A 19,222-nucleotide genomic window follows, 5' to 3' on the forward strand; every position below is an offset into this window, starting at 1 on the left:
GGTAGGCAGTTAATAGTCAAATTATTAAGTTAAATTTCCAAAAGTGGCTCATAATTGGTTTGATGTTAATTTATCTCATTTGCTTTCCGTGGAAAAATTTAATATCACATCCTCTAAAATCTTAAGCTAAAAACATACATGAAAACTTCAAAACCCCACAATTTCATTTGTATTGAACACATGTACAAAAGCATTAATTCGTGGACCTTAGCAGCTGATATATGGTATATGCTACTGATGTTTGATACTAACATGAGCCCTGTGAGGGGGCAGCTATTCTTACAATCTATTTACAGATGGGGACACTGAAGCTCAGGTGGGTTCAGTTCTTTTCCATGGTCACAGAGCTGCAGCGCTGAGGCCTGAGGAACTTTATGCAATGAATTGAGATCAGTTTGCTCCCAGGCAGAGCAGAAGAGGTGGTGGTCCATCTCAGCCTGTAGGATCCTTCCATGGCTGTCCGTTTCTCATGGCCTTTCTCTTCCCTCAGGGCCCCCTAGTGATGGCAGAACCGGACCCTACACAGGTGAGTAGAGTGCTTCCTACCATCCACCCACTCCGGTTATCTCCCAGATGGTTTTGGCAGGTGCCAGAACCTCTTTTCCTGTCTTTCTCTTATGTCTGAAGAGTGGATGCTTTCACCAGTTTCAGTATTATAAGTTGGGTGCTGGGTTACATGGACTGGTCCCCATTTTTGAGAATTGATCTGATAAGATATGTTAGGGCCTCCTGGGCACAGGATTCAGAATGTTTCAATGTTTGGAGGAGAGACTGAGCTGGATTGTTGGGCAACTGCAAGTATCTGTTACATCTGGTAGGAATAGGAAGCAGAGTGGGAGGTGGCTAGAGACACACAAACATCAGGCCTGGAATGACAGCCTAGGTCCTGGGTCTCTAATCTAAGGGAAGTGGGAGATGGGGAAGATTTAAAGCAAAAGAGGTAGTGATAGGACCCTAGTTTAAGGACTTCCTTTGGCTTCTGAGTGGAGGACAGACTGGAGGTGAGGGTAATGGCAGGGAGATCTGAGAGGATGCTCCTGCAGAAGTCTAGGTAGATGTTGGTGGTGGCTTGTCAAGAGTGGTCATAGCTTCAGTTTTAACTAGAGCTGCCCACATTTTATGATGTAGAGAGTGAGGGAGCTAGGGAGGTGGGATGGAAGGAGAATCAGGAGTGGCCCTGTGGTTTTTGTTTTGGAAGCATAGATACTCCATCAGCTAAAATGGGAGAAGTCAGCAGTAGAAGGAATTTTCAGAGTGAGTATGAGGAGTCAGTGTTTGTTCAGGCCACAGATGTCTCAGAGACTCCTGGTGGAGGAGTTCAGGTTGGAGACGTCCACACCACGGTGGCTGTCATATGCACTAGGATGAAGCCGTGGATTCAGTTTAGGTGACAGCGTCTCTAGGTTATGGTGGCAGTGCTGTTTGATGATAGAGAATTGGAATGGGGCATGAGAACTGGGTCTTTTACAGGGTACCTGTGCGGTGAGGGGGAATCACTAGATAAATGAGGGAATGGAGTGTTTGTGGGGATGAGTGTATGTGAGATGGTGGAGTATAGGAGTGAGAAAGGCTTCTGAAGGAGAGTGGACATGATGGGGTTGCTGAGGTGGGTAATACAGTGAGGTTGGAGAGTTGCTAAGCATCAGTTGGGATGAGGTGAGGATGGGAGTTGTATTAGTCCGTTTCCATACTGCTATAAAGAACTACCTGAGACTGGGTAATTTATGAAGAAAAGAGGTTTAATTGACTCACAGCTCTTCAGGCTTAACAGGAAGCATAACAGGGAGGCCTCAGGAAACTTACAATCCTGGCGGAAGGTGAAGGGGAAGCACGGCACATCTTCCCATGGTGGGGCAGGAGAGACGGAGAGAATGAAGGGGGGGAGACACACACTTTTAAACGAGCAGACCTCGTGAGAACTTACTGTCATGAGGAAGGCAAGGGGAAATCCGCCCTTGTGATCCAGTCACCTCCCACCAGGTCCCTCCCCTGACATGTGGGGATCACAATTCGACATGAGATTTGGGTGGGGACACAGAGCCAAACCATATCAGGAGTGGAAATGTGGAGGTCAGTGCAGCTGGGCTTGGAATGAGGTTTTGGTGGGGAGTGATTTTCCTGGGTGTGAGCCAGAGTGTGCCATGAGGCAGGACACAGCTGAGAGTATGTGAAGTCCTCACATGGTTTGTTTGAGCAGCTGACAGTGAAGTGAGAAACAGGAGCATGTAGGGAACCTTCAAAGCAGGACTTTGGGCTGCCCCCGGTGCTAGGGGACTTTGGTGTCCTGGGGCAGGACTGGGAGTGAACTGGATGCTGAGCGTATTTGCCGTGCACCACCTGGTTTCCATGTGCAGAGTGGCCTGTTAGGAGGTGAAGGAAATGCCTGTGGTGTGGGCTGGGAGGTGTCTGTGGAATTGACAGGAGTGGAGGTGTGAGAGATGGGATTGGAGTGCTGACCAAAGACTGATGTTTAGGCAGGAGGAGTGTGAATGGAGGCCCTAGGCCCTGGCCCTGGTAGCTCAAGGGAGGAGGATGAGTCTGAGTTTGGTTGTCTTGGGAGGCAAGATCTGGGTGACTCCATGGACACTGGCTGGCGGGAGAGGATGGATCCCCCCATGGGAGGCCCACATCCTAGATGGTGCTTTTCTACCTTGTCCTTCATGTGTTTTCTTTGTGTGCTAGACACGGTGGCCCATGGAAATGGGGAGAGAAAAGTCACTCATGCCACCTGGATGTTGTTTCTCTTCCACACTGGGAGGGTGTGGAGGAGATTGAGCAAGGAATGGAGGTATAGGGGAGAGGGATGAGATCCTGGAGAGAGAAATGTAGCAGTCATTTCACCCATAGGGTTTTAATTTATGGATGTGAGTGAGTGATGCCAGGGACAGGCCAATGACACTGAAAGAAGATATTTATTCCTTGCATTTCCCTAAGGAGGGTGCATACCACATAACACAGGGCCACATGGTGAGGCCCCAGATTTGGTCAGGAGGAAAATTGGAGTGAGGGGAAAATTTAGTTTAGTCCACAGACGCTGTTGGGGTTCCCAAGGGAAACAAGGCAGGGCCGGGTGTCAGGATAGTTTGGCTAGTTTTAGTAATTCCAGGACACCTGGGCTATTGGGACTGTCCCTACTTGAGCAGTACCTGTCCCTGGGTTGACTTAGAACATGGGAAATATTGGCTGGTTTGAGAAAGTTAGAGATGGAGGTGGTTCAGAATATGTGCCCAGGATGGTAGGGGAGGTGGAAACACATTTGACTGTTAGTTTGGCCCTGTGTTTAATGGGTGGTAAATATAAGTAGAAAATAAATAGAGAACGTAAGTAAATACAGCTTGAAAAGAAGCTGCTCATGTATTCATCTTTCCCAATTTGGCAGGGCCGTGTGGTCTTTGAGGACGTGGCCATATATTTCTCCCAGGAGGAGTGGGGGCACCTTGATGAGGCTCAGAGGTTGCTGTACCGCGATGTGATGCTGGAGAATTTGGCCCTGTTGTCCTCACTAGGTAATGCCCTCACTCTTGCCCAGTGTCCCGGTTTGGGCTGTGTTACCCTTTTTACCCAAAGGTGGTGCTGTGTTTCCCACAGTGAGACCGTGGGTGCTGCTTCTTTCCCTGTTTCTTGGCATATATGCTGTGGGAGGCAGGGCTGGGCTGTGTGTTCTAGACCCCCTTTTTCCGAGCGTCCCCATCCCTGCTGCTCTGAAGCTTACATGAAAGGGCTCAGGAACCCAAAATGTTGAATTTTGCATAGAGACCCCACCAGCCTTGTCTGTCCCTGATCAGGTTACTCTGTCCAAACACATGAGACCTATGTTCTGTTGTCCCCTTTCTCTCGCTGCTATTTCTTGGTGCCTTCCTGTGCTTGGAATTTCAGGCACCGCCCTGGTCACTAATTTTGGGGACTACTGAGTTAATTGTGCAGGACAGAGGACTCTTGTGTGAAGTTCTTAGGATTGTAGAATGTGGGATGCCATGGGCTCGATCTCTCTGGGCATGTGCTGTTTACTCTTTGTCTCTTTCTTTCTGTTAGAGAGGGCCCTAGGCACCTGAGACGGTGGCTAGTACTTCAACAACGGCATTAGAGGCTCAGGGACATGGTCCTGGTGCCTGGGAGTTGGGAAAAGGGCTGATGTCACAGCTGGGGTCAGATCACCCTGGGAACCTGTCCTGTGCTCACCATTGTTTGCTGTCAGGGCCACTGGCCTACCTTTTCTTCCCCATTATCATTTCTAGTATGATTGCTGGCCCCTGCACCTCCAATGCCCCACAGTCTGTACTTCTGGGGCCACCACCCCTCACCCATTCTTTTCCACTGCTCCCTTTGAATGCCTGCCAACGCATGACCTGTATTTAAGGTCGCGTGAAGTCTGCATGTATTCCTGAACACCAGCTCCTCTGTCACAGTCTGATCTCTCTGGGTTTGGAGAGAACCTTCTACACACTGCTTTCCAGTCTCCAGCAACCATGGCCTGTTGATGGCTGTGTGCAGAGGAGTTAGTTGGAGATCCTGCCTTCTCTCTCTGTACCATGTCCCTCCTTTGTATGCTTACCATCATCAGGGCTCTCCCATTATGGGCCCTCACCAGGCCCAGTCCTGCATAGTGGACCCTCCTCTCACTGGCCTTCATGTCTATGATGTCCCCAGTCCCACGGCCTTATTTGTGTGTGTGCCTGACACACATTTGTGATGGAGCCGCCTTCTCCACCAGAGTCAGCATGCACTTCACCCGCATTTCTGTTCTGACAGGTTGTTGGCATGGAGCTGAGGATGAAGAGGCACCTTCGCAGCAAGGTTTTTCTGTAGGAGTGCCAGAGGTTACAACTTCAAAGTCCTGTCTGTCCACCCAGAAGGTCCACCCTAGTGAGACATGTGGCCCACCCTTGAAAGACATTCTGTGCCTGGTTGAGCACAGTGGAATTCATCCTGAACAAGACATATATATTTGTGAAGCAGAGCTTTTTCAGCACCCAAAGCAGCAACTTGGACAGAATCTTTCCAGAGGGGAGGATTGGGTACCTTCATTTGGGAAGAACCACAGAGTTCACATGGCAGAAGAGGTCTTCACGTGCATGGAGGGCTGGAAGGACTTACCAGCCACCTCATGCCTTCTCCAGCACCAGGGCCCTCAAAGTGAGTGGAAGCCATACAGGGGCACAGAGGACAGAGAAGCCTTTCATTCTGGACAAAATGATTACAAATGTAGTGAATGTGGGAAAACCTTCACCTGTAGCTATTCCCTTGTTGAGCACCAGAAAATCCACACAGGAGAAAGGTCTTATGAATGTACCAAATGTGGGAAATTCTTTAAGTACAGTGCCAATTTCATGAAACATCAGACAGTTCACACTAGCGAAAGGACTTACGAGTGCAGAGAATGTGGAAAATCCTTTATGTACAACTACCGACTCATGAGACATAAGCGAGTTCACACTGGAGAAAGGCCTTATGAGTGCAGCACATGCGGGAAATTCTTTCGGTACAGCTCCACATTTGTTAGACATCAGAGAGTTCACACTGGAGAAAGGCCGTATGAGTGCAGGGAATGTGGGAAATTCTTTATGGACAGCTCCACACTCATTAAACATCAGAGAGTTCACACCGGAGAAAGACCTTATAAGTGCAATGACTGTGGGAAGTTTTTTAGGTATATCTCTACACTCATTAGACATCAGAGAATTCACACTGGAGAAAGGCCTTATGAGTGCAGTGTATGTGGGGAATTGTTTAGGTACAACTCCAGCCTCGTTAAACATTGGAGAAATCACACTGGAGAAAGGCCTTACAAATGCAGTGAATGTGGGAAATCATTTAGGTACCACTGCAGACTCATTAGACACCAAAGAGTCCACACGGGAGAAAGGCCTTATGAGTGCAGCGAATGCGGGAAATTCTTTCGTTACAACTCCAACCTCATTAAACATTGGAGAAATCACACTGGAGAAAGGCCTTATGAGTGCAGAGAGTGTGGGAAAGCCTTTAGCCACAAGCATATCCTTGTCGAGCACCAGAAAATCCACAGTGGAGAAAGACCTTATGAGTGCAGCGAATGCCAGAAGGCCTTTATTAGAAAGTCTCACCTGGTTCATCACCAGAAAATCCACAGTGAAGAGAGGCTTGTGTGCTCCATGAATGTGGGGAATTCTTTAGCTAAAACTCCAACCTCATTAAACATCAGAGATTTCACAATGGAGAAAGTTTACCATTGACTATTGTAATTGGGTAGTAATGTGATATAAATTCCACATTTTTATGCAACTAATCTCCAGAACATTTTTCCTCTTGCAAAAAAAATAAAATGCTGGACCCATTAACAACAACTCATTCCCCTTCCCTACTTCCCCAGAAATGTCTCAACTATATTTCTATACTCTATGTCTATGAATTTGATATCTATTGGTACCTCATATAAGTGGATTCATACAGTATTTATCTTTTGAGACTGGCTTATTTCACTTAGGATAAGGTCTTCACGGTTCACCCACGTTGTATAATGTGTCAGAATATCCTTCCTTTTTTAGGTGAAAAAATATTCTGTGCTATTTGTATACTACATTTATTTATCCAGTCATCTGTTAATGGATGCTTGGGTTACTTCCACCTTTTGCCTATTGAAATAATGCTGCTATGAAGATGAGTGTACAATTGTCTATTCAAGATTCTACCTTCAATTCTTGTTGAGTATATACTCAGAAATGGTAGTGCTGGATCATATAGGATTTCTTTTTTTTTTTTTTTTTTTGAGACGGAGTCTTGCTCTGTCACCCAGGCTGGAGTGCAGTGGTGTGATCTCGGCTCACTGCCAGGTCCGCCTCCCAGGTTCACGCCATTCTCCTGCCTCAGCCTCCTGAGTAGCTGGGACTACAGGTGCCTGCCACCACGCCTGGCTAATTTTTTTTGTATTTTTAGTAGAGACGGGGTTTCACCATGTTAGCCAGGATGGTCACGATCTCCTGACCTTGTGATCCACCTGCCTTGGCCTCCCAAAGTGCTGGGATTACAAGCGTGAACCACCGCGCCTGGCCAGGATTTCTACTTTTAATATTTTTTGAGAAAATTTTTTCCGTAGTACCTGTGCCATTGTACATTCCTACCAGCAGTGCACAAGGATTGCAATCTATATATATCCTCACCAACATTGTTCATTTTCTATTTCTGTTTTTTGGGTTTTTTTGTTGTGCCTTTTGTTTTGGATAGCAGCTATCCTGTTGGGTGTGAGGTGGAATCTCATAGTGTCTTTCATTTTTATTTTGTGTCTTTCGTTTTTATTTTGTGAATGATTAACGATGTTGAGGATCTTTTCATGTGCTTGTTAGGCCTTTGTGTATCTTTAAAAATATTCAAGTCTTTTTTTCCATTTTTAATGGGACTATTTGCTTTTTGTTGAGTTGTAGAAATTCTTTATACATTCTGGATATTAACTCCGTACCAAGTATATGCTTTTGACATATTACCTCCCAGTCCATAGGTTGCTTTTTTGCTCTGTTGATTGTGTCCTTTGATGAAATTTTAAATTTTGATGTACTGTTGACTCTCTCTGTCTCTGGGTTCTGTATTCATGGATCGAAGCAACCATGGGTCAAAAGTATTTGGAGCATCCATGGATTGCACTGATCATTAATCAAAAATATTTGGAAAACGGGTAGTTGGATCTGTACTAATCACGAACAGACATTTTTTCTTGTCATTATTCCCCAAACCATATATTATAAATATTTACATAGCATTTACATTGTATTAGATATTATAAATAACCTAGTGATTATATAGGAAGATGTGTGTAGGTTATATGCCAACATTATGCCTGTTTATGTGAGGGACCTCTTGAGCATCAGATGATTTTGGTATCCACAAGGGGTCCTGGAATCAGTCCCCCACGGACACCAAGGGATGACTATAGTCCAGTTTATCTATTTTTACCTGTTACCTGGGCTTTTGATGTCCCGTATATATATATATATGTATATGTATAAATTAGTATCAAATCCAATGCCAAGCATTTTCCCTATGTTTTAATCTAAGAATTTTATATTTGTAGGTCTTACACTTAGGTCTTTTTTTTTTTTTTCTTTTGGAGACAGAGTCTTGTTCTGTCACCAGGCTGGAGTGCAGTAGTGGAATCTCAGCTCACTGCAACCTCCACCTCCTGGGTTCAAGCCATCACCCCACCTAAGCCTCCCTAGTAGCTTGGATTACAAGTGTATGCCACCACACCTGGCTAATTTTTGTATTTTTAGTAGAGATGGGGTTTCGCCATGTTGGCCAAGCTGTTCCTAAACTTCTGGCCTTAAGTGATCCCCCCACCTTGGCCTCCTAAATTGCTGGGATTATAGGCAGGAGCAGTAATGCACTATGCCTGGCTACATTGAGATCTTTAATCCACTTGGGGTTCATTTTTGCATATGGTTTAAGGCAAAAGTCCACTTCATGTGGCTATCCAGTTTTCCAAGCACCATTTGTTGAAAAGAGCATCTTTCCTCTGTTGAGTAGTCTTGGCACACTTGTCAAAATCATTTGTCCGTATGTGCCATGGTTTATATGTGGATTCTCTATTGTATTGGTCATATGTCTGTCTTTATGTCAGTACCACACATTTTAGGTATGTGTGTGAGACTCCGTTTTGAGGACAAGGCTAGTGAGCTTTCACACTCCAGACTGCTGTATTCCAGCCCAAATTATTCAAATTAGCCAATCCCTGGGGAACATGGAAAACATAGCTAATGCAATCCCCTTGCCTTCCCTGAGTTGTCCCCTGCAGCCTCAGGTTGCTGTTACTCTGTCTCAGATGCATCCCTCTGTGGGACCTTACCCAAGTTCTCTCATTCTTAGCTATAGGTAATAAATAGTTCTGATTTTGTGTATCCAAGTGACATTGGGTTGTTTCTTGCTATGAGAAAAACCCAGAAAGGTATTATGAGTCTAGTGAATGTTGGAAGGTCTTTAGCCATTAGCCTAATCTCATTTCGTGCAGCGCGTTCACCCTAGAGAAAAATAGAAGTGAAGGCAATGTGATCGTTCCTTGTTAACATAATAACTCGGTAGAGCAATGCTTTGGAGATTAGTTTTTTAGGGAGAGAGCCAGCAGTTGAGCCTCCTGCATCTAAACACCCACACTAGGGATATTGTCTATACCGCCAGATATATGGGAAGATTTTGTGAACTGTGTTGCTCTTTTCAACTTGACTGGGGCCTTTGCCAGAGTTATGTCCCTGCCAGGGCCAATTAAAAAAGTCATCTCTTTTCTACCAACTGGCAAAGAGCCATGGTGTGTAGCACTTTAGTCACATTAAAATGCAGTTATGGCAGCATGCTGTGTTCTCTATCTGAAGAATTCACTAGTCACTTGAACACTTTGGAGGCCTCACCCCCTCTCCTATGATTGATTAGGGCATAGACATCAGCCTTGGACAGAAGACATGGACTGGCTTTGGCAGGCAGATTGCAGAAATTTCCTTTCTCCAGGGGAAAGTATTGGTTATCTCATTGATAGTGGTAGGACGCAGATAAATTCCTAGGCAGACTAAGGATGGGTCCCTGGTGAAACCCAAACTTCAAGCCAAAGACAGTTTAAAGCCTGAAAATTGAGCTGCCAGTTCCAAGTCCATGACTGGAGAGAGAACTTCCTCAATGCCTTTTAGCCAATCGAATGGTGCTTTTTCCAGGCCCACCCATGGACCAATCAGTATGCAGTCCCCATTCTGAGCCCATAAAAACCCTGGACCCAGCTGCACACTGGGCTACCCACTTTCGGGTCCCCTCTTGTTGAGAGCTTTTCTGCCACTCAATAAAGGTCCCTGCCTGGTTCACTCTCTGGTGTCCACATAACGTCATTCTTCTTGGTTGTGGGACAAGAACTCAGAAACTGCCAAATGGCGGGTGTGAAAGGAGCTGTAACACTGTAGCCCTCCTGCCTTCCACCAGGCCCAGGCAGCCACCCCATGTGACAGGAAGCAGTGGCAGCAGGGCCAGGCCAGCCCACGCAGGGTGGCAGGACCAAACCAGCTGTGCCACACCCCCATTCACTGAAGTGTGTGGAAGGTAGGAATGGACAAGCTGTAACACAAATCAGCTGTAATGCTTCCTTGGGGCTCAGACCTTGGGATTCCCTGAGCAAAAGCTGTAACACCCCTTGGGGCTCTGTGGTTGCTGGCTTCTCTGAGTTTTTGGGCGCTACTGTGTCCCCCTTGTCCAGACACCAGCTCCCAAGGCAGAAGCCGGTCGCAGCACGCCTGGACCAGCTGTAGGCCAAGCACAGAGCCATAATGGGCACAGGATCCGGCTGGTAGCATGAGCCAAGCACAGCCTGCCGGACTGAGTGGGTGGAGTGAGCCCAGCAGGCCAAGCGATGTCTGGGCAGAGATGCTTCGGCCATGGAGGTTTCTGGCTGGTGAAGTGGCGCCGAAAGTATCCTGTGTCATCATGACACTTGGGATGGAATTTTCCAACCTGCCAGTCACCCACACTGTGAACTCCTTCTCACCCCTAATGCACACACATACCCTGGTTGGTTTTGTGATAATAAAGGTCATGTTGTTTAAGCTACCTTAACTCTTGGAAATCTAGTCACTGTCTGCAGTGGGTTTTGAACAGAATTGATCTCTGCTAGAATAAAAGCATGAATGTTTTTTCTGTGGGACCTTTAGTTTGTGAGCTCCAGAGGGAGGAGTAGGAAGCAAAAGCTCCGCTGTCATGCAGATTGGGACCAATGTGCACTGCCATGAGAAGCCTCCTGGGAAAGTCTGAAGGACTTCTGCACAAAATCTCAAGCCCCGAGTACAAAGATTATTTGTATTCAAAAGAGTACAATTTGAGGAGAAAACAGTTGCCTTGATGTTTAAGGCATTGGGCAACAGTATGCACTGGGTATCCCTACACAGATTTCCCAGATTTCCCCTGCACTGAGGAGGGATAGCTGTCTCTTGTGACCTGCTGGGAGCTATGTGTCCTGAAGGAAAACACTATCTAGGTGTATGTTCCTGGCTGTTGACCTTTAGGGCCAGATGGAAGGCATATTCTTTTTTTTTTTTTAGATGGAGTCTCGCTCTGTTGCCCAGGCTGGAGTACAGTGGGATGATCTCGGCTCACTGCAACCTTGCTTCCTAGGTTCAAGCAATTCTCCTGCCTCAGCCTCCCGAGTAGCTGGGACTATAGTTGCACACCACCACCCCCGGCTAATTTTTGTACTTTTATTAGAGACAGGGTTTCACCATATTGGCTAGGCTAGTCTCGAACTCCTGACCTCGTGATCCGCCCACCTCAGTTTCCCAAAGTGCCAGGATTACAGGTGTGAGTGACTGCGCCCAGCCAGAAGCCATATTCCATAATAAATAGTGGGCCGGGCGCGGTGGCTCAAGCCTGTAATCCCAGCACTTTGGGAGGCTGAGACAGTTGGATCACGAGATCAGGAGATTGAGACCATACTGGCTAACATGGTGAAACCCCATCTCTACTAAAAAATACAAAAAACTAGCCGGGCAAGGTGGCGGGTGCCTGTAGTCCCAGCTACTCGGGAGGCTGAGGCAGGAGAATGGCTTAAACCCGGGAGGCGGAGCTTGCAGTGAGCTGAGATCCGGCCACTGCACTCCAGCCTGGACGACAGAGCGAGACTCCATCTCAATAAATTAATAAATAAATAAATAAATAATAAATAAATAAATAGTGGTTGGATTAATAGGACATGGGAGAGACTGCAGTACCACTGTCCTTTCTAAAGGAGCACTCACAAATGTCCCAGTAACTATGGCTATGTGGGGTGGGGTATTACAGGAATTCCAAAGACCTAAGGACCTGTGTACCTCCTGTAGCCAAGGTCAATGTCAGAGCAACTAATTCAATGATTTTATGAATTCCTGTAGCCTCCCCGGGCTATAAGTTTCAAACCGTAGTTGCACCATCTACCTAGGGATGGGCCTTGAACCTTCCCTAAAGATAAAAAGCCCACAGAGCCTGCGCTGCCCCAGCACCTGTGTGGTGGGACATCTTCCTTGTTTCAAGCTAAATGAGTGCTTTGCTGTTCTGCTGAAGTGTGTCATGTCATGCCTGGTGAATTAATAAATCTATCCTCTGTAACTGACAGCGTTCTTCCACTGTGGAACAAGAGGGTTGTGTATAGGTTGTGTGTAACTAACTGGGAGTTAATTAAACCTTTTTACTTTAAAAATTACTCAGTCTTGGGCCAGGCACTGTGGCTCATGCCTGTCATCCCAGCACTTTGGGAGGCCAAGGCAAGCAGATCACGAGGTCAGAAGATCGAGACCATCCTGGCTAACACAGTGAAACCCCGTCTCTACTAAAAATACAAAAATTAGTTGGGCGTGGTCGTGGGCGCCTGTAGTCCCAGCTACTCAGGAGGCTGAGGCAGGAGAATGGCGTGAACCCAGGAAGAGGAGGTTGCAGTGAGCCAAGATCGCACCATTACATTCCAGCCTGGGCGACAGAGTGAGATTCCGCCTCAAAAAAAAAAAAAAAAAAAAAAAAAAAAAAGTTACTCAGTCTCAGGCAGTTCTTTATAGCAGTATGGAAATAGATGAATACAGGTATGTTGAAGTGTTTTGGCTGCCTTTGCCCCTGTGGTGAACACTGGTATCTGAACTGTGGGAGAGCACCCCTGCAAAGCCAAATACTGGTGTGGGCAACAATTTGGTGACTTCTTGAGGGCATTACATTAGACTACCAACTCGTGCTGCACTGCTTGCTCCCCCAGGAACAAGGGGCAGTGGTGGAGTACCATACTTGGGGTGCAGCTGTTGGGGGACTGTTTCCTGCCTAGAGAACCTCAGTCCTGGCCAGGTGCGGTGGCTCACGCCTGTAATCCCAGTACTTTAGGAGGCTGAGGCGGGCGGATCACGAGGTCAGGAGTTCAAGACCAGCCTGGCCAACATGGTCAAACCCCGTCTCTACTAAAAATACAAAAAGTAGCTAGGCAAGATGCCACACACCTGTAATCCCAGCTACTTGGGAGGCTAAGGCAGGAGAATCACTTGAACCCAAGAGGCAGAGATTTCAGTGAACCGAGATCATGCCACTGCACTCCAGCCTGGGCAACAGAGCGAGTCTCCATTTCAAAAAAAACAAAAGCAAAAACAAAAAATCCACCTCAGTCCTTGTGTCTCTACATAATGATCAGACTGTTAACAGTCTGATCTCTCTGTCTTTCCCCACATATGAGAGTCCCCAAAGACATTCCATGGTGCCCACTCAGACTGTGGGAGCTGCACAGGGCTGGCTGGACCCAGGGTGGCTGCAAGGTTGCCAGTGGTCCAGCCCTTAGGGAGTGCTGCTCCAGAGGGATAGTGCAGCATACCAAGATAGCACTTCTTGGGACAAAGAAAACCAGAGCCCGTACTTTCCAGTGCCCAAATACCTCCCTTTTGCAGGCTGTGAGAGAGGCGCTGCCTCCAGCAAAGATGTGAGCACAGTGATCAGCTCTGTAAGGGAGGAGTGTAGTTCCGTCCCAGCAGCCAAGTGGCCCCAGTGCTCAGGCCCAGATGTGGAGAGGGAGACGTCTCCCCACTCTGCCCACTGCTACAGACATCACTGTGACTGTCCCTGTTAGGTTTTGAAGGGAAGGCGAGGGTTAAAGAAAGACATAGAGGCTGGGTGTGGTGGCTCACGCCTGTAATCCCAGCATCTGTGGAGGCTGAGGCGGGGCGGATCATGAGGTCAGGAGATCTAGACCATCCTGGTTAACACGATGATACCCCATCTCTACGCAAAAAAAAAAAAAAAAGGGCCGGGCGCGGTGGCTCAAGCCTGTAATCCCAGCACTTTGGGAGGCCAAGACGGGCGGATCACGAGGTCAGGAGATCGAGACCATCGTGGCTAACCCGGTGAAACCCTGTCTCTACTAAAAAATACAAAAAACTAGCCGGGCAAGGTGGCGGGCCCCTGTAGTCCCAGCTACTCGGGAGGCTGAGGCAGGAGAATGGCATAAACCCGGGAGGCGGAGCTTGCAGTGAGCTGAGATCCGGCCATTGCACTCCAGCCTGGGCGACAGAGCCAGACTCCGTCTCAAAAAAAAAAAAAAAAAAAAAAGACACAGAGAGGGCAAGTTGGCTCAACAGCAGCACCAGTTTATTGCAAGAACCTGCAGAGGGGGACCAGCTTAGTGCTGGAGCCCACTGTCACTTACAGGCTGGGGTAAAGAGGGGTCTGGGCAGGAGAGGTCTGGGTGGTATGGATTGCTGCCCAGCAGGTATTGATAAGCATGTTTCTTGGGCCTTTGCACAGCAGTATGTGATAAAGAAGTCAGGCGGTTGGGCAGGATGTTACTCGTGGCCCAAGCCCTTGTGGAATATTTCACTCTCATCAGGGTCTGTGAAGTGGCAGGGGGTTTACAAAATGGTGCGGCTTGGGCTGACATGCTTGCCTTTTACTTTAGTATAAAGGACACTGTTGACTATCTGGCTGCTTCCTGCTGAACAGGGGTGCTGTCATCAGAGTTTGGATTTTGAAGCAGTGGGCATCTGGCTTCACAGCTGCTTTCCTGGAGGCACTGATACCAGACTTGGTGGACGAGAAGGATGGTATTAACATGTTTCTGGGTGGTTGTTTGGACAAGGGAGTTCAACCTTCAAGAGATAAAGTGGGATATAAAATGTGCATGAGCCAATTGTTACTATTAGGAGGAGGAAGATTAGGGGCTTTAAGCAAGGGGCAACCTGCTATATTGGTGCCCAGTGTAGCAGAGATGCTTAGTCCTGTAAACAGGGGAGTGAAGCGTACAGCCTGCTTGGTGTGTGTAAAGTAGGAAATAGGGATGACTAAAGGAACCTGAATGGTTTGGTTGTTAGGCAAAATGTTAATGTCTGGAGATGGAAACACTAAGGTGCACATTCCTGACCAACTTGTCGGTAGGCAAAGATAAGGGTTTTAGGCCGGGCGCGGTGGCTCATGCCTGTAATCCCAGCACTTTGGGAGGCCGAGGTGGATGGATCATGAGGTCAGGAGATCAAGACCAGCCTGGCCAATATGTTGAAACCCTGTCTCTACTAAAAATACAAAAATTAGCCGGATGCGGTGGCGGGTGCCTGTAGTCCCAGCTGCTCTAGGGGCTGAGGCAGGAGAATCACTTGAACCCGGGAGGTGGAGCTTGCAGTGAGCCGAGATCGCACCATTACACTCCAACCTGGGCGACAGAGCGAGACTCCGTCTCAAAAAAAAAAAAAAAAAAGGAGTTTGTGCCACACAGAAAGAAAAGACGAGGGGTTGACAAGCAAAAGGTTGTAAGTGAAGCCAGCGAGCCATGAGAAGGTGGAGGAGGTGGGGAGGGCTGTTTGGTTTTGGAGAAAGAGGAAGAAATGGGCTTTTGTTGACTAATAGCCATTGTGGTCCTGACAGGGCAGAAGGATAAAGGTTGCAGTTGGGGGAACTTTTTGCATATTTTTTCCAAGGAGTGCCCTTAAGTTGAATACAAGGAGAGTGGTGCTGGCAGAGAGGGGAAAGGTTGGTAACGAGTGAGGGTAGGATTACAAAGGGATGGGGAAATCTGTCCAAGAAAGGCACCATGGGCTGGTTTAGGGTAGGTTTGGCTGAGACATAAAAGGGCCAAGAATACAAGTAAATTTGGGGTAGATATAGGATCCCCATGGGTGCTTTATGAAATTGGATTTGTAACATATTTAGTTTAGAGATTACCAGGTGAAGGAGGGTGACAACCCTGCATGTGACGGTATGGGTGAATTTGATGGATTGGGGGAGAAAGGTGTTTAGCTGAGCAAAATTCTAAACAGGTTTTGGGGATGGATTGGTTGAGTAGGTGAGATACAGGTTTGTTTTTGACTGGGTCCACGTGCATGGGTTAACAGCAAGAGATGTGAACTACTGGATTTGTGTGAGAAATTGAAGTGGGCTATTCAGGGACTTAGGGAAGGGATGCCAGAAAAGATCTGAAACAAGGTTTGAGATAAAAGATTTGAAATTGGAGGTGGAGTGTTAAGGACAAGGGCCTCCTGGATTTGCAACTTTTGGAATTTTTTTTAAGCACAGCAAGGTTGGTCCTGTGAGAAAGGAAGAATATTTCTGGGGTAAGAAAATGTTTGGATGTGGGTCTGGTGCTGGTTTTAGTTTGGAATAGTGAGTGTGGAGAGGATGTTAGCTTTGCCACCATGGTAGTCGCTAGGGTAACCTGGTGAGGACCCGTCCACTTAGGCTGGAGAGGGGAGGAGTCTGTGATCCAGACTCAGTCTCATGGTTGTAGGGGCAGGAAAAAGTATTTGGAGAATGGACTTTCAGGCTTGGGCAGGTAAGTGTTAGCGTACTGTCTTATTAGATGTTGAGTGAGGAGTAATGCCGGCCAAGTGTCCCGTATAGAAGGTAGGGAGATACAGGGAGATTCTGGAGGAAACAAGGACATCCACACATGAGTTAAAATGGGCTTAGGCTGAGGGGCTTGCAGGGAATGGCTTGTAAACACATGAGGACCAATGGGAAAAGTGAATCAGAGCGAGGACCAATGGGAAAAGTGAATTACGGGCCATTTGACCTCTTAGGGAGAGTTTGGCCAGTTGTTGCTTTAAAAGGGCATTGGCCTGTTCAACTTTTCCAGAAGATTGGAGGTGGTAAGGGATATGGAAGTCCCATTTAATGTTTAGAGCTTTTGCCGGCTGTTAGTTAACCTGTGAAACAAATGCTGACCTGTTGTCTGACGGGATGGAAGGGGGAGTTGAAACTGGGGAATAATACGGGTGAGGAGAACAGAAGTGATGATGTATGCCTTTTCGGTGGCGGTAGGAAGAGCTTTTCTTCATTCAGAGAATGTGTTTCCTATGGTCAGAAAGTACTGGACTTGTTTTATGGGAAGCATGTGGGTGAAGCTGATTTGCTACGTCTGTCCTGGTGTCTTTGGTGTGTGGGGAGAGGAGGTGGTCTGAGAGCTCCCTGAGGGGAATTCTGAGTGCAAATGGAACATGCCTTAGTAATACCTTTGAGACTGGCAGCCATGGTGGGAGAATGTATCTAAGGTTTTGTTGTTGTTGTTGTTGTTGTTGTTTGTTTGTTTGTTTTTGAGATGGAGTCTTGCTCTATCACTCAGGTTGGAGTGTAGTGGTACAATCTTGGCTCACTGCAATCTCTGCCTCCCCGGTTGAAGCAATTCTCCTGCTTCAGCCTCCTGAGTAGCTAGAACTACAGGCACACACCACCATGCCCAGCTAATTTTTGTAGTTTTTGTAGAGACGGGTTTCACCATGTGGGCCAGGATGGTCTCGATCTCCTGACTTTGTGATCCGCCCGCCTCGGCCTCCCAAAGTGCTAGGATTACAGGCGTGAGCCACCGTGCCTGGCCAAGGGTGGCTTTATCCACGCCAACTAGGAGTTATTATATGGTCTCATTTCTGTTTGTGGAAATTATCTGATAATCCCAATTGGGGTTAGTTCTGGGGACAGCTAAGGTTCCTGTTGCGTTATGAGCAGCATCTTGTTGGTGAAGCATCATGCAACATCATGCTGTCCGCATGGGCCTGTCCAGATATGTTCCCTGTCCTCCAGGGTGAGGGAGGAGGAGAGGAAAACATAAATGTCATGCCGGGTAAGGTCATAAGATTGAGTGACATAGAGAAATTCCTTGTGGAAGGAGGTGGGATTTGTGAAAAAGGAGCCAGATCTCTTTTCAAGGTGGGAGAGGCTGGCTGGGGAGAAAGGAACATGAACTTGGACTATGCCTTGGGCCCCCAGGACTTCCCTCAAGAGGAGAACTTTGGAGGCCCTTTGGGCGTGTGTCTGGTGTTCAGTGGAAGGGGGCTGGATACGAGATTGGGTATGACGGGGAGAAGGAAGGGAAGATGGAAGACAGGGATAAGGGGGTATGTGAGCCGAAGGGGGAGGAGGAGGAGATGGTGGTGGAAGTTGGGCTAGTGGGGTGGTTTCATCAGTGGGATCAAAATCGGAGGAGGAGGGCTTGTCTGGAAGGGGAGGCATTTTGGCAGGTTTCTCATTTAAGAGCAGAATCTGTAAGGTGAACAGGACCTACAGAGGGAAGGGCACAAACTAAGGCAGGCAAAAGCCTGGATGTCGGGTACCTTGGACCACTTGTCATTACATTGGAGGAAATTTTCTAAATCATGTTAAATTGGAATTTGACTGTTTTGTTTTCCGGCCGTTGACTATTATTGTCCAGTTTACATTGGGGGCTAGGCCACATTTCAAAGGAACATAAGGTGTTTGGTTTTAATGGAGTTTGCCAAGCCTAAGGCTCAGAGGTCTTGGATGTTTATACTGGGGCCAGGCCCCGTTACAGAGGAAAATAAGGTGTTCGGTTTTAATGAAATCCAGGAAGCCTAGGGCTTGGAGGTTCAGGATGAGACATGTGAGAGGGGTGTTTGGAGGGGTTTTGAGGAGGCTTTTCTCATATTGGGGGCCGGGAGGGCCAAAAACATAGAGGAGGGGAGTGAGCACCCCGATTCCAACCGCGAGAAGGGAAGTGGAGGAGCCGGGGCGTCCTCACAGCTCTTTGTGTTCCCTCGGGGCTGCAGTGGCTAGAGCGTGAGCGTTCTGAGGGCATCCGCAGAGAAGGCAGGCCGGGGTCATCCAGCGGTGATCAGGGAGTCCTCTTACCCTCAGGGGCTGCAGCGTCTGGGGCGTGAGCATTCAGAGGGCATTCCCGGAGAAGGCAGGCCAGGGTCATCCAGTGGTGATCAGGGAGTCCTCTTACCCTCAGGGGCTGCAGCGTCTGGGGCGTGAGCATTCAGAGGGCATTCCCGGAGAAGGCAGGCCAGGGTCATCCAGTGGTGATCAGGGAGTCCTCTTACCCAGCGCTGGGATGTTCTGGCGAACAGGCAGCAGATGGCGCTGGCAGGCAGGAGATGGCTGAAGTGGGCACAGTAGGTTTTTAGGCCTAACCTCAGTGTCCTAGGAGGACTGCTCAGGTGTTTCACATGGTGAACTAGGTTGTGCAATCTCTGGGGCATTTTAAAAGTTTATTTTGCAATGGAGAAAGGGATGTTTAGAATTTTTGTCTCCTACAGATTAAAGGTAGAGTATGGGGAAAAAATCAAGCAAAACTAGGAGTTTAAAGAAAAGGAGAGAGAAGAAAACGAAATGAAGATACAACAATACAGAAAGAACGGAGGAGAAAATTTTATTTATATTTAATACCTATGATGTGACATGCCCAGAGTTAGGAGCATTCATAAGCACCATCTCATATTATCCTCCAACCAAGCTACTCATGTCAGAAAAAATTAAAATTAACAAAGGTCAACAGGGAGTAAGAAATAGAAAATGG

The 19,222-nt window shown here is 47.6% G+C and overlaps 1 protein-coding gene and 1 long non-coding RNA gene across 3 annotated transcripts in view; one reads left to right on the forward strand and one right to left on the reverse strand.

Moving 5' to 3' along the window:
- Positions 1-4,765, reverse strand: part of LOC117091813 — a 27,943-nt gene extending 23,178 nt beyond the window's left edge. The window contains exon 1 of the long non-coding RNA XR_004440537.1: positions 4,654-4,765. This is a non-coding gene — a long non-coding RNA (uncharacterized LOC117091813). The remainder of the gene's footprint in view (positions 1-4,653) is intronic.
- Positions 1-6,314, forward strand: part of ZNF548 (zinc finger protein 548) — a 10,384-nt gene extending 4,070 nt beyond the window's left edge. For both annotated transcript variants that reach the window (XM_033224615.1, XM_033224616.1), the window contains exons 2-4: positions 491-526; positions 3,380-3,506; positions 4,750-6,314. In XM_033224615.1, coding sequence (XP_033080506.1) covers positions 491-526; positions 3,380-3,506; positions 4,750-6,209 — 1,623 coding nt within the window. In that variant the 3' untranslated portion in view covers positions 6,210-6,314. The remainder of the gene's footprint in view (positions 1-490; positions 527-3,379; positions 3,507-4,749) is intronic.
- The last annotated feature ends 12,908 nt before the right edge of the window (positions 6,315-19,222 follow it).

This window comes from Trachypithecus francoisi, unplaced genomic scaffold (assembly GCF_009764315.1).
Source record: "Trachypithecus francoisi isolate TF-2019V2 unplaced genomic scaffold, Tfra_2.0 Lachesis_group12, whole genome shotgun sequence".
Taxonomy (NCBI): domain Eukaryota; kingdom Metazoa; phylum Chordata; class Mammalia; order Primates; family Cercopithecidae; genus Trachypithecus; species Trachypithecus francoisi.